This window comes from Monodon monoceros, unplaced genomic scaffold (assembly GCF_005190385.1).
Source record: "Monodon monoceros isolate NGI ecotype Baffin Bay Population unplaced genomic scaffold, NGI_Narwhal_1 Super_Scaffold_6, whole genome shotgun sequence".
Taxonomy (NCBI): Eukaryota; Metazoa; Chordata; class Mammalia; order Artiodactyla; family Monodontidae; genus Monodon; species Monodon monoceros.
In genome coordinates, this window is record NW_021703783.1 from 7890347 (window position 1) to 7916571 (window position 26225).

Below are 26225 nucleotides of genomic sequence, written 5' to 3' on the forward strand. Positions count from 1 at the left end.
TAAAGGCATTGTTAGCATCCCAATTCTAGATTTAATATTAAATTTTGGATGACAATGTATTCATTATTTGTATTGTTAGAGAACTGGGAAATGACATATCTGCTTTTTTGTAAGTATGTCAAAATATTATGAATTTTAAAAGTATAATTGATATATAAAGCAATTTCAGCATTTAATGGAAAGTATTTTCTCTTCTAGGCTTCAAGTTTCAGGACATGAGAATACTAATAATAAATGTGTACACATAAAATATGGCCAGATAGTTGCTGAAGATTGCCATAGTAATGGCTATTGTATCTGTAAGAAGAAAATATATTCAGATTAGATAAAATACATTAGAAAGAATAAAAGAAAATGGACACCTGAGATTTCCCAGTGTGATGACTTCAACTGTGTGAAATATTTACTTAGCTAAAAGTAGATGTCATTAAACATTGAAGTTATATATTATTCTTTAACTTTAATTCATTAATTTGTAACAGAATAAATACAATAAACAATATTTTAATAACATTGGGTAATTCAAAGAAAATAAAGAATGTGAAGGAACATTATTGAGATAGAAGTATTTAGGAAACCCCTCCATTACTGGGACAGAGGTATTAAATCAGTCAAGTTTTAAGATGTTCAGGTCTTCCAGTACTTTCAAAATAAATTTTGTCGCTTTAGTTTCATACTTTTGTTTAGTTTTATAAAAGACACCAGTCTTTCTTTGCCTCATTATGGTCATCTGTGAGAAGAATGAATGGTCAGGGTAAGACAAAATTGTCTGATAAAATGAATCTTAAAGAAAAATTTACATTTTTGATAAGCTAGAAAATAATGCTTTAAAAGTAGTTATAGAGAGCCAGGAGATGTTAAAACTTTGTTAGCCACAAAAAGTACACAGAGTGAAAATGGATAGTCTCCACTGGAGTGGAATAAATAGAGTTTGCTTCATTCAAAAACAAGAATTTTTTTCCTGCCATTGGTCAGGCACTGAGCTTCAAGTGCTGGAGATCCACTGTTGTACAAATTAGAGAATTATGTCTACTTTCGTGGAGCTTTCAAACTAAAGGAGAGGACAGACAGTAAAGTAATCACATTGATAAATACAAAATATAAATAAAATCAGTTCTTGTAAAAGGGGGAAAAGATAGTTATCAGAGTAGAGTAAAGAATTTGATCTAGACTGAGAATTTAGTGAAGACCTTCCTGATATGGAGAGAGCTGAGGAATGAATAATTTTATTAACAAAAGAGGAAAGGGATCCAGGAGATAAGAGTACTGCACAGAGAAAAAGAAACAACCAAACAGCAGGTGGAATGAAGAGCAGGGTGGCTGGATCCCAGAGTTGGAAAGGGAAAATGGTCTGATATAATCCTAGAGGAGGAAAAAAACCAGAAAACACAGAGCTTTGAAAACTGTGAGAAGGACTTGACTTCTTCAGGGTATTTTCAATCATTAAACTCATCCAAGTTTTCTATCTATTATAAGATATAATAGAACAGAGAATCCAAATTGATACACAATCACAAACAGGGTTGCTAAAACTACTAGATAACATGGGGCCACAGACAAAAATGAGACACCTAAGGAGCACAACTCCTCTAAAAGAAATACAGCAAAATAAAATTTCTAGTTCATACAAAAAACAATGGCACAGATTTAACAAAAACTTAACCATAGTCATTCTAAGAAATCTTCAGTGAAATGAAGGAGAATATTGGTAATATACAGCAGGGACTCAAAAGGCACATTTCTGTTTCCAGATATAATGTAGTAGATTTAAAAAGTCAAAACAGGAAAAGAAGGATTCTTTAAAAAGTTTTTAAATGCATTTTTTGTTGTTGTTTTGTTTTGTTTTTGTGGTATGCGGGCCTCTCACTGTTGTGGCCTCTCCCATTGCGGAGCACAGGCTCCGGACGCGCAGGCTCAGCGGCCATGGCTCACGGGCCCAGCCGCTCCGCGGCATGTGGTATCTTCGCGGACCGGGGCACGAACCCGTGTCCCCTGCATCGGCAGGCAGACTCTCAACCACTGCGCCACCAGGGAAGCCCTAAAATAAGTTAATTCTTAATGTGTAATGAAATATAACATTAAAATAAAGACACTATCATGAAAAAGACAGGGATCTAGGGCATTAGACATGTTTAATTCACAGAGCCACGTTTACTAAGTTAATAATTTCACAAATTGCAAGAAGAAGAAAAGAAACAAAGAAAGAAACGGAGAAAGAGAGACAGAAAGAAAGGGGGAGAGGGAGGGAGGGAGGAAGACAAAGAATATTAACAAAACCTGGTGTGGGTATTTTAAAAAGTAAAAGAAAATGAAATGCATCTTGTATCAATAATGTAAATCATGTAGTAAAGTTCTTTATAGTGAAGGACTTACAAAGAATAAAATAGTAGGTTCTAAAATTTTAGGAAAAAGACAAGTAAAGAATCTCGCCTCTGAACAACACGAGTGAAAAATAATTTTTTTTCTTTTTGAAATAATCACTACTGAATATGTAAGAGCCTTTTATAAATGAAATGTGAATATGAATTACCTTTTACACCTAAAATTAAACTAAAACTTTTTTTAGTTTATACATACAATATGTAATTTAATTTAAACTTCATTATTAAGTATGTGGAAAATGTGGGTATTATTTTATTTATTATTTATGTATTATTTAGGTAAATATTTATTATTATTTTATGGGTGAAGAAATTAAATCTTAGAGGCGGCCAAAATCATACTGCTTATTCAGTATAAACCTATCACCTATGAGTAATTTATAATACTTTTAGTTAAAAAAGCACTTTCAAATTTATGTCACTTGAGTTGAATATCATAGAAATCCACTAAGGTAAATATGGCATGTCTTATATCTCTATTTAATAGAAAAGGAAACGTAAGTCCATAGAGGCTGTTATTGTCCCAGATCTCAAAGCTAGAGACTGGTAAAATTTTGATTAAAACCCAGTTCTAACTCCAAATACTAAGGCTGTTATCTCAAATTGTGAGATACATTCCTTTAAGTAGTTATTGAAATGAAGGAGGAAAAAACCTTTCAAGTTTTTGAAGCCAGGATTTAAAATATAACATGACCATAATATAAAATGAACATAAGTGAATCATAGTAAATTACTTTTCTATGACTTATATGCTTGTATCAAATTCTGGGTATCTTAAAATTGTACAGAAAGACCAAACTACATTTATGTGGAAAGTACGTACCCATGCTGTGATGGGCCCATGGATCTCGGACCAACCCCATCATAGAATTATGACTGCCCATCTATCCCACAGATGAATCCAAATTCTTCATTTTTTACAAAGGATTACTGAATAAAATAAAAATGTGAATTTTTTTCCTGTTTCCTCTCCTTGGGGTGAGTTGATATATTTAGATTAGAAAAGTGAGAATACAGAAAAATTTCACCCATGCAGACATGAAAAAGGAAAGAATGGAAATGAGAATTCATATAGAGCCAGGTAAAATTACTTTAAAATTTTCTCTTGCTATAAAATGAAAAACAAAATGTTAAAAAATGTAATAGCTGTTTTTAGTTCACCTACACTAAGATACTTAAAGATGGTTTTCATCACTGATAGTGAATGATAACACACACAGTTTTTTATTTACAGTCGTCTTATTTTATTTGGTGGTAACTTTATTGGTGGTATTGCTTTCTTTGCAAGGTAAGTCTGGGTAGGATATATGAATTTTTGTTGAATGAGTTTTTCTAGTATACTTTAATTAAAGTTCTGTCCATATCGTTGTCATCATTTACAAGTTGTCATCATTAGCAAAACTAATCTCACATTTGTTAATATAGTAACATCTTAACATTGCCTAGCAGAGCTCTCAGGAAAAAATAAAAGGTGTTTAATAAATGTGCATAGTGCTTAGATTTTTTAAAATATAAACTGTTTTACATTTGACCATGATAGTTGGAAACAATGAAAATAATTTGTTTCATTTTGAAAGTAAGGTTGTGTGTCACATCTTATAGTAATATCATAACTTCTGATTCTTCAATAAGTATATCCTACTTACCTATCATTAAATAAAGTGGAGCAGAATATACCTCAGAAGTAACAAGTATTCATTGCCTTCAGTAAGTCAATTCAAATACTTAAGAAACAATTAGAATTACCTTATAGCACATATATTTTTAGAAACTTTCTTGAGGTTAGAACCTCAAGAGTTTCTTATTTATTGAACAATAGTTGTTAGAAACACACATACAAACACACACAGACACACACCTGATTAGAGAAGGAAGGTCATGATTCTTGTGGATAAGAGCCTCCTGAAAAAATTAGACACGTCCTGAGTTCCTGATTTAGATTTGATACTAGCAATATCCAGTCAATTCTGATCCCTGAAAAGGATATGACAAGTGTTATTCTAATCTCATCTTTCTGTTGAAAAAGCATAGCACAAACCACAGTGCTTTGGCCTCTTACTACACAGAAAATTTCCCTTTTTGGTGGAATAAATGTTAGGTCCTAACATCACTTTATGACTTAAAAATGGTGAATTCAGTGATAAGAAGTCACCAGAGTTTTAAGAAACAAATGGTGGGATCACATAATCTCTTTCTGAATTTTTTTCAAAAGTGAAAAATTTGTAATAAAATATGGTTATAAGTACTTTGTGGAAAAAATAGAGAAAAAATTAAACTTCTTAATCATTTTGTGCATAGGCTTTTATAAGTTTGAGTGGAATTAAGTATGCTGTATCATATAAGCTGAAACAACAGAGAGATAGCTTTCATATATATACTACATAGGTACATGTATATGCATACATATGTATATATGCATGTGTGTATTTATATGACCTTTTAATAATGAAAATATAAGTGTATACAAGATAAAAATTCCATGATGAATCATCATATGCCTAATTTAAATAATTATCAACTTATGGCCAATATTATTTCATTTATGATGTATGTGAGTGTCTCAGATCTACCTCTGCTCCTAAATAGGGCTCTTTTCTCCTTCTTCCTTGTGTACACCACTCATTATATTACTCTCTCTTTTTTGCTCAGAACAATAGCACCAAATCCCTTACCAGAATAGTAACATAATCAACTAATGTCTTAATGCTCTCATTTTTAGCTATTTATAATTTTTGTTATATTAAGAAATGATGACAGCCAAAAGGAGTTTAAATAGACTGAATGACTAAAAGTAGCATGGTATCCTGGATGGCATAATGGAAGAGAAAATGGATATTAGGTAAAAACTACAGAAATACGAGTAAAGTATGTTCATTAATAATAATATATCAAGTATCAGTTCATTCATTGTGAAAAATGCACCATGCTAATGTAAGCTGTTAATAATAAGAGAAACTGGACACTGGGTGTATGGGAACACTCTGTACTACTTTTGCACTTTTTCTGTAAATTTAAGACTATTCTAAGATAAAAAGTTTATTTAAAAATAAGTATTGGTGCTTCTTTATAATGTTATATTCTACAGAATAGTAATAATCATTATCTTTATTATTATTATAAATTAGATGGGGCAATTTGAAAAAGAAAACCAAAAAACGACTCTAAAGGGAAACAGCTTAAGAAGGAGTCATTCAAATGAACTTTCACTGAACATGCGCTTCTGAAAACAGAACTTCAACCAGTAAATCCACAACCTATTCAGTCAATAAGAGAATTATCAAGCAATAATTTTTAGTCAATAGAACAATTACATAGACACTGTAACTATTTACTATGTACAATATGTGTGAGATAATTTAACATAGGTAAAGGTCAATTCTGCAAAGTTTGATAAAGCTATAATAATTTTTATGAAATCAATACATTATTTAAAATCTTCCTATAGGGATAACACAAAAGTCAAATTTTTTATTTATTTTTTTTTTTTGCGGTACGCGGGCCCCTCACTGCCGTGGCCTCACCCGTTGCGGAGCACAGGCTCTGGTCGCGCACGCTCACGGACCCAGCCGCTCCGCGGCACGTGGGATCCTCCCGGACCGGGGCACGAAACCGCGTCCCCTGCATCGGCAGGCGGACCCTCAACCACCGCGCCACCAGGGAAACCCAAGCCAAATATTTTTACAGGAGAGAAATAATAAACTTTCAAGGAAGAAATAATTAAAACATATAAACTTTCCTAAACTATAGGGGAGAAAGGAATTGTTGCTATTTTTTTTCACTACGACTAGAGTTGTGTTGATGTCCAAATTAGGTGAGAATGTGTTAACAGGAAAAGGAAAAGTCAATCTTACTGTGAAAATTGTCACAAAATCCTAAAACAGTACCAAACCAAATCAAACAGTACATAAAACTGTCTAGTCTATAGATGACCAAATTGAGTTTATTTCAGCGTTGTAATAATAATTTTATTTTGGAAGAAAAATTGTTAAATGAAATTTGCTCCAAACAGTAGATTAAAGAAATAGAAGATGAATATATCCAGATGGAATGCATATTTATTATAATTCAAAAGCTTTTCATGATAAAAACAATCTTTAGCATAAATATCAGAATCTGTATAAACATCATTCTTAACCTTGAGGTATTCGTAGCTTTTTAGAAAATCATTAAGACAAAATGATAATAATACCACTTCTTTTCAATATCATTGAGGAGATTCTCCAGCACATTTAAGACCACCATAGGAAATAAAAAGAAAAGGACTTAAAAAATTTTTTTGCTGATGATATATTTATCCACATAGAACATAAAAAAATAATTTAATGACCAGTTAATAGAAATAATATTAGTATAACTGAATGTAACATTAATTTGCAAATACTATTAAAGTTCAATAATAAACAGAAATAATTAATTAACTTAACAACCACAACAGAAACACTGTAAGGTACTTATGAGTAAATCTAACAGGAATAGACAAGATCTATATTGAACTTATTGTATAATTTTATAGAAATATTTTCAGAAACAACTAAATTTTGATAGGACCACTGAATCTAATAAAGATGTCAATTAATCCTAAAATATTTTAGAGATTCAATTCAATTCCAATTAATATCCCAGGTTATCCTATGTTCATTAATGCAAAATCCAAGAGTAGACGTATCACTATTGAAGAAGGAAAAATGGTGAGGTACTTGTCCTACTAATTTTTAAGACCTTTGCTAAAGCTATGTTCATTACAACAAAGTGACATGAGAACATAGACAAATCCGATAAATTGAAAGAGAAAAGATACAGACAGTGAAAAGCCATGTGAATAGATGAAAAAACAGATGAGGTAGCATTGCAGATAAAGTAGGAAATGAGATACTATTAAATAATTACTGCTGTGAAATTTTTTATGCCAATATAAAAACACACACTTGAATCTCTACTGTATATACATCATATGCAGAAGAATTAGGAACTTAAATCACAACCCTCGTGTGCATTAAAAAAATAAGTAAATATATGAGAGTTGATATCAATTTATAAGATTGATTCAGTATATATTTTATTTATTTTCATTTACTCAAAACATTGAGATAAAGTATAAAGTAAGATAACAAAAATCATAAAATTCTAAGGAAAAGTAAGATATCAAAGTCAAAATTCTTAAAACTATACTAAGGAAATAAGGAAAGCAAATTTGTTGATAAGTTTCAACTTGGACAATAAACAATTTTATTCAACATAGGTTTTTTAGTGACAACTATTTGCTAGGTGCTTTTCTAAGCCTTGAAAATGTTAAACAATCTAGGCAAAACTTCTTGCCATCATGGAGTTTACATTTTAGTGTAGGCGATAGAAAAATGGACAAGAAAGTGTGAAACAAGTTCAAGAATAAACAAGATAAGTGAATATGAAACAAGTTGAAGGAAAAAACAATAATGTTATCTTCTGACAGTCTTTGACCAATATTCTTTTCAGCTAATCCACATTTTCCATTGACTATTTTAGAGTAAAATTAGATCTCTATATATGAAATGTAGGCTGACATTTACAACCACATTTAAAAAAAATATTTGGTTTATAAAAGGAAATGAATGTGGGCTTTTTATGGGGAAATCTAAATCACACTTAGTTGAAGAGGTATTTTTTATGTTAGTGGCTTTTTTTTTTTTTTTTTTTTTTTTTGCGGTATGCGGGCCTCTCACTGTTGTGGCCTCTCCCGTTGCGAAGCACAGGCTCCAGACGCGCAGGCTCAGCGGCCATGGCTCACGGGCCCAGCCGCTCCGTGGCATGTGGGATCTTCCCGGACTGGGGGACGAACTCGTGTCCCCTACATCGGCAGGCGGACTCTCAACCACTGCGCCACCAGGGAAGCCCTAGTGGCTTTATATTTAACTGATATTATGTGTCTCTTAAATAAAAGACCGAGAAAAAGAGATAGCAATAGGGAAGAAACAGAACATCTGAATATTCTACTATTTCATTTAGCTCAAATAAGAACTTAGAGTCCTGTGGGAAAGTCACAAAACATACCTACAAGTACAGTTTCTGGAAATAGATAAAGCTGAGCACAGAGAGCTATGGTGTCATATGTAAAGCCCTGCTACATAAATTGATGGAGTGAGGAAAGGATTCTTTTTCTTTGAAGTGCGGGGGGGGGGGGGCAAAGTGTTTTTAATTAATTAATTGAGGTGTGATTGGCATATAACATTATATTAGTTTTAAATATATGACATAATGATTCGATATTTGTATATATTGAAAAATGATCACCACAACATCTAGTTAACATCCTTCTTTAAGGATTCTTAAAGAGGTATATTCTGCATTAGGATGGTGAGTTAAAAAACTTAAAAGGCAGGGGAGAAGTTAAAAAACTTACTTGTATAAAGAGACAATATGTACAAAGAAATTCCAAAATCTTTCTCAATGCTAAGCATATATTCACCTTGCATCTGTCATCATGGAACATTTATTGAGGATGTGCTGAATAGTAGTGATGTTTCAGTGACATGTGAAATTGCAGAAAGACATGACATTGCTTTCAGAAAACATACCTTCTAATAAATGGAATAAAACCAACAAAATGAATTTATGCAGAAAGAGTAATTTGAGTACAAAAGTACATGTATAGGTTGCATAAGGACATATTTATCTGACCTTTTAAAACTACTGGATCTAGAAATTTACAATGCTTTGCAAACAGCCTGGGTTCAAGTCATCTAACTACCACCACTTCCACAAACTATGCAGAAACTAAATTTGTTAAGTGAGAAAAACCACCACGGCCTAATCCACAGGCCTTCTTGGCCAGTAAATAACAGTCTGGTTAACATGACTGAGCCTGTACTAAGCTCTTCCTGTGTACCATAAGGGGAGAAGGTAGTGAGGCACAATGCAATTTTGTGGTGAGAAACAGTCCTCTGGGCAGGATACTGACTTCAAGCTGCGACTCTAAAAGTAGATGTGGTCAGGGATGTTTACTGGACAGTTGCCTAGAAACACAAGCATATGACGTATGGCCATGACCAAGGGAAACTTTTGTAGTCTTGACTTTTCTGTAAATGTGTTTGGATTAATAAGAGACATGACAAAAAGATTCTAAAATTCACATGAGCAATGAAGTGAATAAATGGGACAGGGAGAAACAGAGCTGAGTCTGGATATGCATGGGCATATTGAAGCAGAAGTGAAATGCTGAGTGATAAAAAAGTGAAAAATCTGCAAACACACTTGAAAAAATATTTATTCAGAACCTAAATATTTATTCAGAACACTTAGTGGGTATTACGTACTGTGCAAGGAACATATAATGCCAACTAGTACATTGTAGTAGAATGAACACAAGGCAGATAATTCATAAATCTTGAACTTCAGCAGGGAGGGAAAGAGAATAGATCACCATCTTGGCAACTAACTGATACTGCTTGACACAGTTTCCTGAGCTTGTAATGGATAAATAATTTCTTGGCCCCATCTCGGCTGAAACCTTCTGTAATTCTAAAAATAAACAATTCTACTGAGATGTCATTTCTTTCACAGAAATATTTTCATTATATTCACTTAGTCCATGCTAGAAAACTTCATTTTTTGTTTAATATCCATCTATATGATATAATGAAACTGAAAAATTTTCTCCTCCTGTGGTATTAACTTAGAATTTGAGAATAAACAGCCTGTAAATAGTAACTCTTTTCAAAATTGCTCTCAAGTAAATCACATGCATGACTTACAAATTAGAGGACTTCAAATTTCTATTAGCATCCTAGTTATTTTTCTTTGTTTGATTGCTTGTTTATTTGCCATTTGACCTTACATTTCCTGCCACAGCAGTAATCTCCACATTCATGGAAAAAAAGAAAGATGCTATTTACAACTTCTGCATCTTGCATCCAAGTGGATTTTGTGTTTACTTCAGTACTTTAAATATCAAAGAATAGTAGAATTTTGTAAATATCATGAAATTTGGACAGTACTTATCCCAGGTGCCCAAAGACATAGAGTTAGGAATAAGAAAGCACTTTTCCCAAAGAAAAAGGCTCATTAGTTGAAGATCTAGGTAGAACCAAGGTCTCCCAAGTCACCTTTTTTTTTTAATGCACCTAATAGCAGTTGGTCAAATTCTAATTTATTTATTGCTTCTTCATTTGTTCCCAGTAGATTCATTTGTGTACACAAGAATAAAAACGCATTCAGTTTAAGCTCTACAGTTCTCACATTATCCTCTTGGAGAGTTTGAAAATAACTACTAAAAGCTTACAATGTTCCTTCTGTGGTGTTAGCCCATCTCCTGGAGCCTTTTTATACTGCATTAATTTTTTTCTCCATTATTTTACACAGAATTAACAACATCAAAGCACAACAGAATATATAAATAAACATAGGAAACTGCTGTATTTTCATGAAGGCTGTTTCCTGTTTATTGTTTGAGCTAGTATCTGTTAAGGATTTCTGTGTGTCAAGCATATTGTTTGGCAATGGATATACATAGTTTAATAAAGTATATAGCACAATCCCTATCATCGAATTGTCCACAATCTATTAAAGGTATAAACATAAGCATGTGGTTTTAAATTAATATGTAATTTGCAATGGTAGACACAATTACTGGGTAGTAGACAAGATAGGATTATACATAACAATTTTGCAATGGATTACCAGTATCAACTATGAGGAAATGGTGTTAGGGAAGATGTCCTGGATTAGGTGATTTAGAGGGAGTGTTTTTTAAAAAAATATGTTAGATATCAAGTTGAACGGGGTTAACACATACCAAGAATTGAAGATGGAAATGACAAAGACTCAGAAGAAAGAGACAGTAAAATGAATAAAGAGAGCTATACACACTCCAGTACTGTTGGTTTATTAGGTGGGGTTATGAATATCTGGAGATGGATGGAACCTGGAACAGTCTGGAAGGACAAGAAGAGGGTGTGTGTGAGTGAGAAGAAAGATTCATAATCTAACCTTGAATAGTACCATATAGTCAGTAAAAGCCCTTTGAGGGGTTTTAAGAAAGGATTGACAAGGTCAGATTTCCATACTGTGGGTAGACAATTTGACCTCTTCAGAGGACAATAGATTTGATACAGATGGGGATAAAGAACAAATAAGAAAAATAGTTAGGGACAGTAGAAGTAAATAGTGTTTTTATCCAAAACTGTGATGTTAGGAATTGTGAAGACGACAATAATTGGGAGGTTACTGACATAGTTGATGACATTAGATCTGACAGTAGGTGAAGACAAGAGTGGGGAGAGGGGTCTCCCCTGGTGGCGCAGTGGTTGAGAGTCCGCCTGCCGATGCAGGGGACACGGGTTCGTGCCCAGGTCCGGGAAGATCCCACATGCTGCGGAGCGGCTGGGCCCGTGGGCCATGGCCGCTGAGCCTGTGCGTCCGGAGCCTGTGCTCCACAACTGGAGAGGCCATGGCAGTGAGAGGCCCGCGTCCCGGAAAAAAAAAAAAAAAAAAAAAAGAGTGGGGAGAGGGAAAGGATAAGAAAGATGCATACGTTTTTATTTTTTACTGAATGAAATAATGATGGTACCATTAATATAGAGGATACTAGAGTAAGCAGTTTAAGGAAGGGGATGATGACCTAATATATAGACATAATAAGGTGTAAAGCCAGTTGGGATTTTTAACCCATTTCTATTTTAAAATACAAATGGACCTCATGGGCCTTAGTTGTATGATTCAAAACACGAAATTTTACTTTCTAAATATCTTTAATGTTAGACAGTTTGTTTAAAAAATACTCTGTGGTTTACAGAATTTTCTCTTAATAAGAAATGTCAAGAAGACAAGTTAAAAAAGAAATTTTCAAAAGTGATGTGTTCTCAAGGTTAATATGAATAATCATTATTACACTAAAACAGGGTTTGAGTGGTGGTTCCCAATGTGATTACAAACCAGAAAGCCAAATATTTCCTTGTAATTAGATGTTGTTTTAGATTATTAAAGACATATATGCTTGTATCTTTAAGAGCAATGACTCACATTTTCAGTCTCAGTGGAGTGATGCAGTCAAAAGAATGAAAACCATCTAAAAAGTACTTGCAAAAATGTGTACCTCATTTCTTTTTTTTAATACTCAGAAGTGGTCAAGCACTAGGTCCATATCAACTTTTCTTCTCTCTTGACCTATTCTTCATCTTCTTTCTCTCTCTTTAGACTCATTGTTCTTTTTATTGTTCCTCACCAACACCATTTATTTCTTTGGTCTTTCTGCTCAGACAGATAAGAATTTTATTTGCCCAGATAAGTTCATTATTTCGTTTAAATTCTGTCAAATATTATCTTCTAGAGTTTCTTTTCCTGAACACACTATTAATATGTTTTATTTCTTAATGTAACTTATTTTTACTTGTATCATTTATTCTAACCTGTTTATTTTGCTTTTTATATTTCTTCCTCACCAGAATATAAACTATGAAAGGACAGGAAGTTTGTCTTCTTCACTGATGTAGCTTTAGCACATAAAATAATGTATGGTACATAATAAGTGCTCATCAAACATTAGTTACGAGTTTTATATATTTTCCTTTATTTATTTGACATAATTGTTATGTTACGTAGATAAATATTTCTAGTCTTTTATTTATTGATTAGGGGGTGTACTGGGTTGCCTACAAAGTCTTCTGTTGCTCTAAGTTTATACAAATATTCTGAAACATTTCTAAATTGCCTTATTGATAATAATTTTTGCTTAAAGAATAATATGACAAACACTAATGTACCCACTATCAAGCTTAGGAAATAAATTATGAATAGATGTAAAATTTTTATCTGCTCATTCATAATTTAATTCCCTCTTTTCCCTTTAGAGGATCCCTATTACCTATTTATTTATATCTAATACATACGGCTATGTCTTGCATGTATTTTTAAAAAGGACAAAAACAATGTATAATGTGTATTTTTAGAATTATTTATATTGGCTCAAATTTATATTTTTGACATCCCTTAATATTGATATACTCAATATTGTGCTATTTTATTCACTTTCTTCATAAAATATAGTCTATTCTATGAATATAGGACAATATTTTCACCTATTTTCTTTTCTAAGGATATTCAGATTCTTCCTTTTTTTCCTTTTTATTATCACTCAAACTTCTGCCTTGAATGTTCTTCAATATCTTTCCTTAACCATATTTACAGGAGTGTTTCTTCTAGACTATGTACTTATCAGTTTTGGGGTACTAGTATAAGTATATTCAAAACTTCACAAATACTGACAAATTGCTTTTCAAAACTTGTTATTACTTTCACCCCAAGCAGAAGTACATGAAAACTTCCATTTTTTTACACCATATCCATGATTTGGAATCTACAATCTTTTCATATTTCTAATATCGTGATTACAAAATTTTGTTAGGATGTCTTGGTTTGCCTTTCCATGATAATTACTTATATTTAACTTTTATAATAGTATCGTTAAGGAATATTCAGGTCTAATTCTCTGTGAATTGTCTTTTCACATATTTTATGTTGAATTGGTTGCCTTTTTATGGACTTACATAAGTTCTTTGTATATTCTAGATAGAAATCTATTGTTAAGTGCACCCAGCGTAAATTAGTAAATGTTTAATAACCCACTCTATGGTGGTGGGGAAGATCTCATTGGTAGAGTTTGCCAATTTTATTTGTGTAAGTACTCTGACCATAATCAAATTTAAAGCTACTAACCTGATACCACTGAATGCAGGATTGAGAAGGGAAGAGATTTATAGTAGTACAACATTGTACAGTATTTCAACAACCAGATATGATAGATGCACATAACTTCATAAGTATAGTAAATTTAGCAAAATAACTAAAAATGAGTTTTGAGTATTTATTACTTTTATTGTTAGTATGATTTACAATATTTATATTTATATAATTGAATTTTAGTAATGATTGTGTTTAATAGCTTGTTTTCAAAATTCCTGAAATTTTAACAATAATCTCTTTTGATTAGCTATGAGCCCGATCCAGCAAACCACTCACTGATTGTATAATTTGTGCTAGTCTGGGTGTATCTTTCCAATCTTAATAATATATTTTACTGTCCAGATAATAATAAATTTACTTATTTAATTATTACTTTATAGCATCATTTGCATTTATGATTTGGATTTTTGGAAATTTGATTGAGAAGTGTATGCTTCACCAAAGGTTTTGAAGTTTGCAACTATATTTTCTGTTAAACTTGTGAGGACTTCTTTCATAATTAGATCTCTGATATTCAATACTTTTCCACAGGGAAATGATTTTTTCCATCACCTTTATTGAATAATCTATTCTTTTCTTAATGATTTTTTCCATCACCTTTATTGAATAATCTATTCTTTTCTTAGGATCTGTAATATTACCTCTGCAACCACATATTTATTGTTCAATATATTCATAGACTTTTTTTTTTTCCAGAATTTGGTTCGGTTCCTCAGACTAATGACAAAATATATTCTTCATGCTCTTCACCCACATTGTCTTGACTATTCTTGGTGTTTTCCACTTTATATGATTTGAAATTGAGTGATACAGAACTCAGTCCCATCTGTGGACCCTGCAGTTGCCTGTGAACCAGCTCCAGTTCCTCCCTCTTTCAGGGAACCTCTGGAAAACAATGTCTTAGACAATCACTCACAGACAAAAGAAACCTTGTGGAGGTCCAGGCTTCCAGAGAAGAAGTTCCACCACACCACTGGAGCAAAGAATATGAGATTGGATGCATTAGAGAAGATAAGAGGAGCAACCTGACTTTACCTACATTACCCTTCCTCCATGGAAACACAGTTTTAGGGCCAAGAGAGACCTTCTTGGCCCATGATTTTTTCCACTAGGAAAAGTAAGAGAGTGTGAGTGAGCACCCAGCCTTCTCAGCTATATGGGATGCTGCCAAAGAGGCTGATTTCTCTCATGCCTCACCCAGGGTACTGAATCATATGTATAACTGGGGGGCTGAGAAGAGTCTAAGATAGCAGCAAATAGGACTCTAAAAGGGCATTAAAAGGATGCAGATCCTACTAACTGTGTCACTGACTCCATCAGGAAACCTGCCTATGAGCCACTTGGATCCTCCCAGCTGGCCCACAGGCACCCTCAGTAATAAGCTCACCTCACCTCAAAACACCCACACCCTGTAGTTGCCTCCCTGTGGGCACTCCCTACTGTAGCATAGACAGTGAGCTTTGGCAGATGGCTAGTGAGCATGTGCAGAAACCTAGTCTGAATCTGAAGGCCAACAAGAGACCACAAACATGAACTTTAACATCATTTTGTGAAAACAAAAGAAAGGCTTTCAGCACCCAGCCTGGTTCACTGCAAAATTAAGATAAGGTATACAAACTTAAAACTTTTGCCACAAGAGGGAGCACAAAGTGTGGAGCAGGTGCATCCATAAAAGGTCCTAGAAAGCCTCAGAATCACTAGCAGTTTTGATGGAAGGTAATTCTCTCCTGAGGTCAGCGAGTAAATGGGAGAAGGTGGCTACTACTTCAAATACAAAGACAGCAATACAAAACTTCAAGAAGCATGAAAAATGTCACCACCAAAGGATCACAGTAATTTTCCAGCAACCAACCCCAAAGACATAGAAATCTATGAATTAACCAATAAAGAATTCAAAATAGCTGTTTCAGGGAAGCTCAACGAGCCACAAGAAAAAAAGAAAAATAATTCAACACTGTAAGGAAAACAATATATGAAAAATGATAAGGTTAGCAAAGTGATACAAATCGTAAAAAGAACTAAACAGAATTGAAGAATACAATAGATGAAACGAAAATATAATGGAAGCATCAACACCAAATGGATCAAGCAGAAGAAAGAATCTGTAAACTAGAAGACAAGACCTTTGACATTATCCAGTCAGAGGAGAACAAAGAAAGACCAACTAAAAAAGTGAATAAAGCCTATATGATATATGGCATATCATCAAAAGAACCAACTTGCAGACTACTGGAGTTCCAGGAGGAGAGAGGGACAAGGGGGTGGAAAGTTATTTTGAAAAAATAATGGTTGAGAACTTCCCAAGTCTGCTGAGAGATTTTGATAGCCACATTTATGAAGCTCCTGAGTCACCAATCAAAATCAACTTAAAGAGATTCTCTCCAAGACACATTATAATAAAACTGTAAAAAAAAATCAAGGACAAAGAGATAGTCTTAAATCCAGCCAGAGAAAAAGAAGATAGTAACTTACAGGGGAACTCCTAGAGGGCTATGAGATTTCTAAGCAAAACCTTACAAACCAAGAGAGAGTGGGATAGTGCCGGGGAAAAAAACTGCCAAGCAAGAATATTCAACCTGGCAAATTTGTCCTTCAGAATTGAAAGATAAAGATCTTCTCAAAAAAACAAACAAAAGCTGAGGGAATTCATCATCACTAGATCTGTCTTATGAGAAATGCTGAAAGGGGTTCTTTAACCTGAAATGAAAGGATGCTAATTAGTAACATGAGAACATAGAAAATATACAGGACATTGGTCAAGGTCAAATCCAGAATACTCTAATACTGAAATAGTATAAAGGTTAAAGGAAAAGAATATTAGAAATAACTATAGCAAAAATAATTTGTTTTTAAACACACAATATAAAAAAAGGTAAACTGTGATATGAAAAACATAAAAAGACTGAGTAAAAAGGTAAGGTTTGGTTTGCAACTGAAGTTGTTATCAGCATAAAATAGATTGTTATATCTATAGCATGTATTATTTAAGCCTGATGGCAACGACAAAGTGAAAACCTATGATAGATTCACAAAAAATAAAGAGAAGAGAATCAACACATACCACTATGGGAAATTATCAATTCACAAACAAATGCAGCAAGAGAAAGAGAAAAGAACAAGGAAACTACAAAACATCCAGAAAACAATAAAATGGCTTAAGTGCCTGCCTGTTAATAATTACCTTAAATGTAAATGGATTGAATTCTCCAACCAAAAGGCATAGAGTGACTGGATGGATAAGAAAACTGAGACCCAACTACATATATACGTATAGGGGCTCACTTCAGCTTTGAGGATTCACTTAGGCTAAAAGTGAAGGGATGAAAAACGATATTCCACAGAATTGGAAACCAAAATAAAGAAGGGGTAGTGATACTTATAAAAAACAAAATAGAATTTAAACAAAAATGGTAACAAGAGCTAAAGAAAGTCATTGCATATAATGATAAAAGAGTTATTCATCAAGAAGATATAACAATGCAAATATACATTGTGCATACAATGTTCATTGCAGCACTATTTACAATAGCCAGGACATGGAAGCAACCTACGTGTCCATTGACAGATGAATGGATAAAGAAGATGTTGCATACATATACAATGGAATATTACTCAGCCCTAAAAAGAAACGAAATTGAGTTATTTGTATGTGGTGGATGGACCTAGAGTCTGTCATACAGAATGAACTGTCAGAAAGAGAAAAACAAATACCATATGCTAACACATATGTATGGAATTTAAAAAAAAATGGTACCGATGAACCTAGCAGCAGGCCAGGAATAAAGACACAGACATAGAGAATGGACTTGAGGACACAGGGTTGGGAGGGGAAGCCGGGGCAAAGTGAGAGAAGTATTGACATATATACACTACCAAATGTAAAATAGCTAGTGGGAAATAGCTGCATAACACAGGAACATCAGCTCCGTGTTTTGCAACCACCTAGAGGGGTGGGATAGGGAGGGTGGGAGGGAGGCTCTAGAGGGAGGGGATATGGAGATATATGTATGCATATGGCTGATTTGTTTTGTTGTACAACAAAACTAACACAGCACTGTGAAGCAATTATACTCCAATAAAGATGTATATATAAAAAAAGAAACACTTATTCTAGGTGAAAACCTGGACATGCAGAAGGGAAAGAAGAGTTGTAAGAATTATGTGGATATATTTAATGGATATCGAGTCAACAAAATATTAACAATAAAGTTTCAAATTTTAAAATATATATTTGTATTCGAATTCAAGGGAGCAAATATGGCATAAGCAGTAAATAAAGGTAGAAGGTAGTTATGTCTTTTCACTTTTCGAGAAAGGGTAAAGGTACTAATTTGTTAGACTTTAATGAGTTAAGAATTTATGCTGTAAAATGTGGGGCACTAATAACATAATATTTAAAACATTAAACTGACAACAGAGGAGAGTTAAAATAGCTATTGTGAAGATAAAAAGAAAACAACAAAAGAAGTGGAGTTCAAAGAAATGGTAGCATTCATCTCTGATTAAGGATAACTATATTATACTTAATTAATTATATATACATACTATACATACTTATATATAAATAATATATGTAAATATATCTTATAATAATTTTAAAATTATGTTAAATATAGAGTAACTTCCAATTTAAATTCTAAGAATATTTATATTTAAAATAACTGTTCACTATCTTAATGAGAAACTCCTTTAACAAAAGCCTAAAGAAAGAGGAAAGTAAAAAGATGAAAAATATACCATGCAACACAAGCCAGTAGAAAATTGCTATAGTTAGTATACTGTTATAATAGAAGGCAAGAGCCATATTGGAAATGATGAAGCATGTTTCATAATGATAGATAGAGTATCTAAACTATTAGCAATGTTTTTAAAAAAATCTTTATGTACTTAACAATACAAGTTCAACATAAGTTTGAAAAAAGTGAACTATTACAAACAGAGATTTAAACAATTCTCTCTCACTGCTTACAAACAAGCAGATATCAGTAAGGCTAAAGAAAGATTTAAACTAGATAACTAATCAATTAGTTCTACATATATGTAGAACACATACTATATACTAGTATGGACTATTCATATTTTTTTTACATAGAAATTTTCAAAAAATACACTATAAATCATATTTCCAAGCATATTCATATAAAAATATAGAAGTGGTGTCACTGCAGTAGCTGCTAGCCAAGTTTGGCAAGTGGGCACTTGAAATGTGGGTATTCAAATTTAATTTTAATTAGTTAAAAAAATAATATTTTAGTATTGGTTCCTCTTTCATGCCAGCCACTTTTAACAAAGATGTGGAATATTTCTAGCTTCACAGAAAGTTCTCTAACCAAATAGAATGCTCTTTACTATATGCAGAAGTCAATAACCAAAAATTTGAAAATCCTTATATGGTGTTAAATTCAGTAATAAATGTCTAAGTAACAGATGGGCCATAGAAATGACCACAATGAACGTTCAAAATTTTTATAAGAATTACAAGGAAAATATAAAACCAAATGTCTGTCTTCTGAAGTATTAATTGCCTTAAATGCTTACCTTACAAACTAAATAAAACAAAACAAAGCAGAAATCCAAGCATGCATCACAAGAAACTAAAAATGGAAAAGCTAAATTTAGGTGAAATTAAAACCAAATGAAGTAGAAGGAAGAAAACAATAAATAGTACAAAATCAAGACAAAGAACAAAATTACAATAGAGAGGAACAAGGCCAAATGTATTCTCATTGAAAACATTTAATAAAATTGATAAAAGACTGCTGAAAGAAAGGCGAGGAGAGGGAATCCCTGATGGTTCAGTGGTTAAGACACTGCGCTCTCACTGCCGAGGCCCCGGGTTCATTCCTTGGTCAGGGAACTAAGAGCCCACAAGCCATGTGGTGTGGCCAAAAAAAAAAAAAATTTGAGAAGAAAGAAGTCTTTTATGTCTATAATAAATATGGGGATACCATGTGGTTTTTACAGATGAAAAAGCAATATTATGAAAACATTTTAGTATCTATAAAAAATAGAAAAATCCTAAATTGAAAATTACCAAAATGCATCACAAAAAATAGAAACCTGAGTAAACCTAACACATATTGTAAAGAAATTGAGTTCGTTATATAAACCTTCCCACAAAAAAGTTCTAGAAGCTCAGATGGCATTGGTAGTGAATAATAACACTTGAAAACGTAGCAGTACTCTTTCACAAAGGTCCAGGTAAAAGAAAAGGAAATACTTCCTAATAATAGCCTTGGTAACAACTTGTCAAGTACATAACGTAAATGAAAACTCAATCAAATTTCTTTGGGAACACAGATAAAGAAAAACTTTAGCTTGACCTAGATATAATATATGCATTGATTTTTTAAAAAAGGACAACACATGATCATTGTGATTTTACTTCAAAATGCAAGACTGGTTTAACATATGAAAGAAATAAAGGTAATTTACTTCATAATCATTATACAGAGAAAACGTTTATCATTCCAACTGATGGAAAAATAATACAAATGTAACGTCAATTGATTATAAAATTTGTTTGAAAAATGAGAATATTATGGAATTGTTTTCACATGAGAAACTTATGATGAAAAAAACCTTAAGATGATGGTAACCAACAATCCACTCTCTGCCTCTAGAATAGGTTTCCCTCTTCTTGATATTTCATATAAATGGACTCACACAACATGCGATCTTTTACAAAGGTTGAAGGCCATGAAAATAATGTAGAGTAAAAAAAGCCAGACACAAAAGTAACGATATCTATACTTTTTGGTGTGCATATTATATTTCAATATAATTCACTTTAAAATTTATACAATCATAATATTATTTCCATTTCATAAAAGTTAAAGTTACTCAACAGCATCCAAACTCACGTTTTCTCAAGCTGATCCTTGCAATTATATGTATGTGGAAGCTCACAACTGTCTGCTTTAATGCCATCTGAATATAACAGAGCACAGTTACGTTTATCAGGTGATGAGTCTGTTATACTGTAATGGAAAAAAATGCACAATTCTGTTATAGCATATGAGGACAACTCATGAAACAATAGCATTTTCCATGTCACTGTAATAAAAGATATTTTGAAAATGGGTAATGATATTTTAATATAATTTTAGTAAGAGCTTGTTATTAGGGAAATGGGCTACTGAGTAGCCCATTCTTTAATAATTATATCAACATTTTATTAACTTTCAACATCTTCCTTCATATTTCTATAATTCAACTAAAACAAATGTTTTAATATTATTCTTAAAATTTTTATTTTAATCTTTTCCTCCTCTATACAGTATTATTTTTAAAAACTTACTGTAGTTTGTAAGTTGAACCATTTAGCCACTTCCATGGATGATCACGGCCTTTACGAAAGACTGAAATCCATGACACAATTGATAGGGACATCAGGAATTTCTAGCCAAAAATAAAGAATTTTCACTTAAATAGTCGTTATGAAAGATTTTTATTAATTTTTCAAAGGCAAGTAGTGTGTTCTTTCATAGGATCCTTAGTTTTCTGAACAAAATGAGAGTGTTAAGAGTCTCATCTAACACTAAAAATATATTAAAGTTGAAAGTTTTAATATTGCCAAATACATTAACCAAGGTCTGTACTTTTGATGTAAAATTAACTCAAACAGTTATGCTTAGCAGTTTCACTGTTTTTCTTAGGTTAATAAGGAAAATTCTGATTCACGTAATTCAATTGTTACCCATGTTGTCAAAACTAACATAGCAAGGCTTTAAATAATACTTTAGATTCTGTGACATCCATTTCTCAGGATACTGTGACTATATCAATGGATTTCTCCTCTATGTTTCTCAGAGTTTCGGTTTTAGAAGGAAATTAAGGGAATGAAATTGAGAAAATTAGTGACACGAAAGCCAAAGATTTGGTTTCCTGGGGCTCACACCGTTCTTTGACTAGATCAACCCCCAATCACTCTGTTTCTGTGTTGCTGGAATCCAAGGGACCAGACAAGGAGTCAGAGACTCATTTCTCTCAGCTGCGCCCTGCTAAGTACAACTGTAAACAATGGAACTAATGAAAGACACAAGTCAAGGAGAACTCTGAAAGGTGGAAAGAGAAAGGTGAAATGGTTTGCGACCCTGGGGTTAAGGAACAACTATTAGGGGCATCCTATATCCGCCACCCAACCGAAGAAAGTGACCTAGGCCTGCTGCTTCCCAACACCCAGCCTAGCCATTCCTCCTTGGTGTTGAGGGGAATCCTGTGGGCAACACAAGGTGAGCCTTACAAGGTGATCCAGCAGGACACCTGCTAACAAGAAGCAGCCAGAGTAAGTGCTTCTCCTCCCCCTCACCGAGAGATACCAGAGTTGGGGGGTAGGGGTGGAGGTGGGACCAGCAAAGGGGATCCCATGACTAAAAGTACTGAACCCAGGAAGCCTCTTTATATCTGAGGGCATAAGACTCCATCTGTACCCAGAGACACTGGATAGATTGGATTTTAAATGTTATATTTACATAATAAGCAGTGGAAATTTACAAACTACACATAAATGCAATAATATGGATGAACTGCAAAAATAGCATATGGGGGTGAGAGGAGACAGGAAGAAAAATGCATACTCTATGATTCCATGTATATGAAGTTCAAAAACAAGCAAAGAGGGGCTTCCCTGGTGGCGCAGTGGTTGAGAGTCCGCCTGCCGATGCAGGGGACACGGGTTCGTGCCCCGGTCCGGGAAGATCCCACATGCCGCGGAGCGGCTGGGCCCGTGAGCCATGGCCGCTGAGCCTGAGCGTCCGGAGCCTGTGCTCCGCAACGGGAGAGGCCACAACAGTGAGAGGCCCGCGTACCACAAAACAAACAAACAAACAAACAAACAACCAAGCAAAGAGATTCTATAATATCAAAAGTCAGGACAGTGGGTATACAAGGAGGGTGGAGAAGTGATGAGAGAATACAGAGGAGTGGGGCTGCTGTGAAGTGGAAGCTTCTATTCCATGATCTGATATGCAATTACATGGTTCTATATATTTTGTGATCAATATGCAAAATCATGATATGTTTATTTTCCTTTATATACTGTAAAATTAAATAGCACAGCTTATTTTAGAAAATAATAGCATTTGTAGAAACATTTTTTTTATGAAAAGCAAGAACTGGAAATTATCAAACGTGTATTAATGGTATAAAAATATAAATAGAATATCATAAAGTTGTATTCTGTTGTTTAATGGAACATTAATAGGCCTTAAACTGCAAATATGTACAAAGCCACAAGTGAATCCTAGCAAATATAATATTGACTGAATCAAGCCTTTAACAAAGTGTTTGCAACATTTAGTATCTTACCATTTCTTCTTCATTATCTATATAAAGCAGAGTAGAGTTCTTAGTAGCACAGGCCGTCACACTCTCATTCCATGTTTTTTTTTCAAAATGAATATAATAGCAATTGTTGGAATATGTAAACCACTCTTTTGGACAATGACCAGAATGACATTCTGAAGAAAGACTGTGAATTATTATCTAAAAACAATTTGAATTAAAAAAAATGAAAACTAACTTACATATATGCATAGGTATAAATATATATGTGTGTATATATATAAAACACATCTATGCACCCTCAAGACTGGTGCATATAAAACAAACCACACTCATACATTCACAGAAGTGTTAATCTTTCACCCCGCAATTTATGTCTCCATATAAAGCAAACACACAGAAATAGCCACTCTTTACATGTCCTGAAAATCAAAAAATGAAACCTCTGTTTTAGAATAGCAAAATTATTTGTCTCTTATCATATTACAGAGGGAGGAAATTTGAGCCAGTGGCAACAGTGGGTATGGTGATCGTATTGTTGCATAGGGAGAAACACTCTCCTATAATCATTATTTATGAATATTTGTTGCCCGATTTTGTAATTTATGTTCAACCCCAAAATCTCTTCTTATTTTCACTAGCCTAAGATAGAGACAAAATACAAACTGTATTTATATCAGAACTTTGAAAATCATTATGTACCTTTCTGGAGCCTTTTTATCGGAGAGGAGTTATTCTGCTCCTGTATTGCAGTAGCTACAAAATTAATCATTATAAAAGTTAATATTGATCTAAATAAATCATAATGATTGTAGTTTCTGAGTTGAAATTTGGTTTATTGCTTAGGATTAGAATAATCTGGAATAAAATTGATTTTACCAAGAAAAATTAAGTAATGAAGATTTGGTTGAAAAAATATTTCAAAAGTGTAAAGGAACAGATCACCATCTCTTATAGTATTTGTTTTAACCAATCTCAAGAATTAATTTGTATTTCTCAATAAGATCTTTCAATCTCCTAGAGCATGCTTTTGAGTTATGAAATCAGAATATACATATACATACTCTCTGTAATTATTGTGTTGTATACTTTTGACAAATTCAGAATCACCGTTCCACATTTAGTCTAAGTGCATACATTTTAATGAGATGCCCATTCCATAATATTATGAAGTGTTTAGAGGCACTGACCATCATTAAAGTGTAAAGTTCCCTTACAATTTTTCAAAAATCTACTTACAGGGAGTAAAAACTACCATTGTTACCACACTGGACATCAAAACAAGGCAGATGATTCCCAGAACCCCAGCAATGAGCTTCTCTGGAGGTGATGGTAAATCTGCAGGGAAAGGAAAGGAAACACTGAGAAAAGAGTGATGGTGACAGTTGTTTAGAAAGTTTACAAACAAGAGAACCCACATAAACAGGGAGTTATATATATAAACTTGGACCCCAAGCCCATTTCTACCACTATAATCTTTCTCTCAGAATATACCATTGCAATTTCAGCATACATAACGCTTCATGAGTTGTTGATCAAAGACTACAAATTACAGCAATGCCAGAATAAAAGTAGTCCTCCAATTTCACATTAGAATACCATATCCAACTTTAAGTTCTGTTCCTCAAAATGAAAAATATGTGAAACTATCCCCTACTCTTTCTCCAACCTCTGTACTCCAACTGCATATCCTAGAACAGCTCCATCATGTGACTATTAAATGTTTTACCTTTGCAGTGGTAGTTCTTGTCATTCCCTCGAAGGTTCTGAGAAGCATTTTGAAGATTTAATTCTGCATAGGTTATTTCCTGCTCAGTTATTGAAATGGAACTTTTAGTGCCCTTAGGTTTTATTTGCTGCCTCTTTGAGTTCTTGGCTACCTTCAGTTCTGCATAGGTTACTCCTTGGTTATTCATCTCTGCAGCTGAATTATGTCAGACAGTGCTCTAAGTGTACTTAGGAATGAATGGTATATGTAAGATGAGATCCCTAGTACAGTAAAATGGGCGGGGTAGAGTCTAGTGCTCACTTCGCAGTAGAACAATCTTAAGGCCTGGTTCTAAATTCCTTAGAGTTTTAAACAAGTGTCTCATGGTAGAATACTTTTTTTTAAGTAATTCTACATTTGACAATATATTTTTGGTTGAAACAATGAAAAGCAATAAATTAGGGAGGAATAAAGAAGTTCATGACGAATAATGTCCTAGTCAGATTCCACAGAAATATTTTAACACCATTATAATGCTTGTATTAAAATTAAAATGTTTTATTAGAAAAGAGAGATTCACCTATATTTATGATAATTTTGAAATCCAGTAATGGTTAAAGATAGAGTATTTTAAAGATGGGGAAAGAGTAATGTTGGCATGTACAACAATCTCCTACACTAAATTACATTATTTGGTGACTTACATTTACTTATTAAAAGTGTTACCAAATGGTTGTTATTTTGAATGGTTGAGGAGCTCTGAGAAGACATTAAAAATTGAGGAAATACTTCATGTATTGGAAAATGTTACATGATACACTAAACGTATATATAACCTAGACAATATTGAAAATAAAACAACAGAAAAAGACTAAAAAATACTTAGTTTGTAAAAGTAATCGATAATTGACTTAATGGCTAAGATATGAACCCACAAAATAATAAACAAATATAAGTAATTTATGGAAGAACACTGTTAATTCAAACTTCCAGAAAGATCCTATAGGTGTCAAAGTTAGTAAAGGTCATTTTAGTTGTATAAGTGATGGTAATTACTTGTAAAAAAATCCAGATAACATAACTTAATAATTCAGTCAACAGATGCTGTAGTCAGAAAGACCTGGAAATAAATTATGGCT

The 26225-nt window shown here is 33.2% G+C and overlaps 1 protein-coding gene across 3 annotated transcripts; it reads right to left on the bottom strand.

Annotated features, from left to right (window-relative positions):
* Positions 1-520: 520 nt before the first annotated feature.
* Positions 521-25869, bottom strand: LOC114885913 (NKG2-A/NKG2-B type II integral membrane protein-like). 3 transcript variants are annotated; one of them, XM_029206315.1, is made up of 9 exons: positions 25108-25869; positions 24618-24716; positions 24081-24134; positions 23403-23554; positions 21394-21494; positions 20957-21073; positions 4240-4355; positions 3205-3311; positions 715-730 (listed from the first exon to the last, which is right to left on the bottom strand). In XM_029206315.1, the coding sequence occupies exons 1-7, from the start codon at positions 25292-25294 to the stop codon at positions 4343-4345; spliced, it is 723 nt and encodes a 240-aa protein (XP_029062148.1). In that variant the 5' UTR covers positions 25295-25869; the 3' UTR covers positions 715-730; positions 3205-3311; positions 4240-4342. The 3 variants fall into 3 exon arrangements, with proteins under 3 accessions (XP_029062147.1, XP_029062148.1, XP_029062146.1); XM_029206314.1 differs by lacking the exon at positions 3205-3311 and having other exon boundaries at positions 521-730; XM_029206313.1 differs by lacking the exons at positions 715-730; positions 3205-3311; positions 4240-4355 and adding an exon at positions 14557-15066.
* Between the last annotated feature and the right edge of the window lie 356 nt (positions 25870-26225).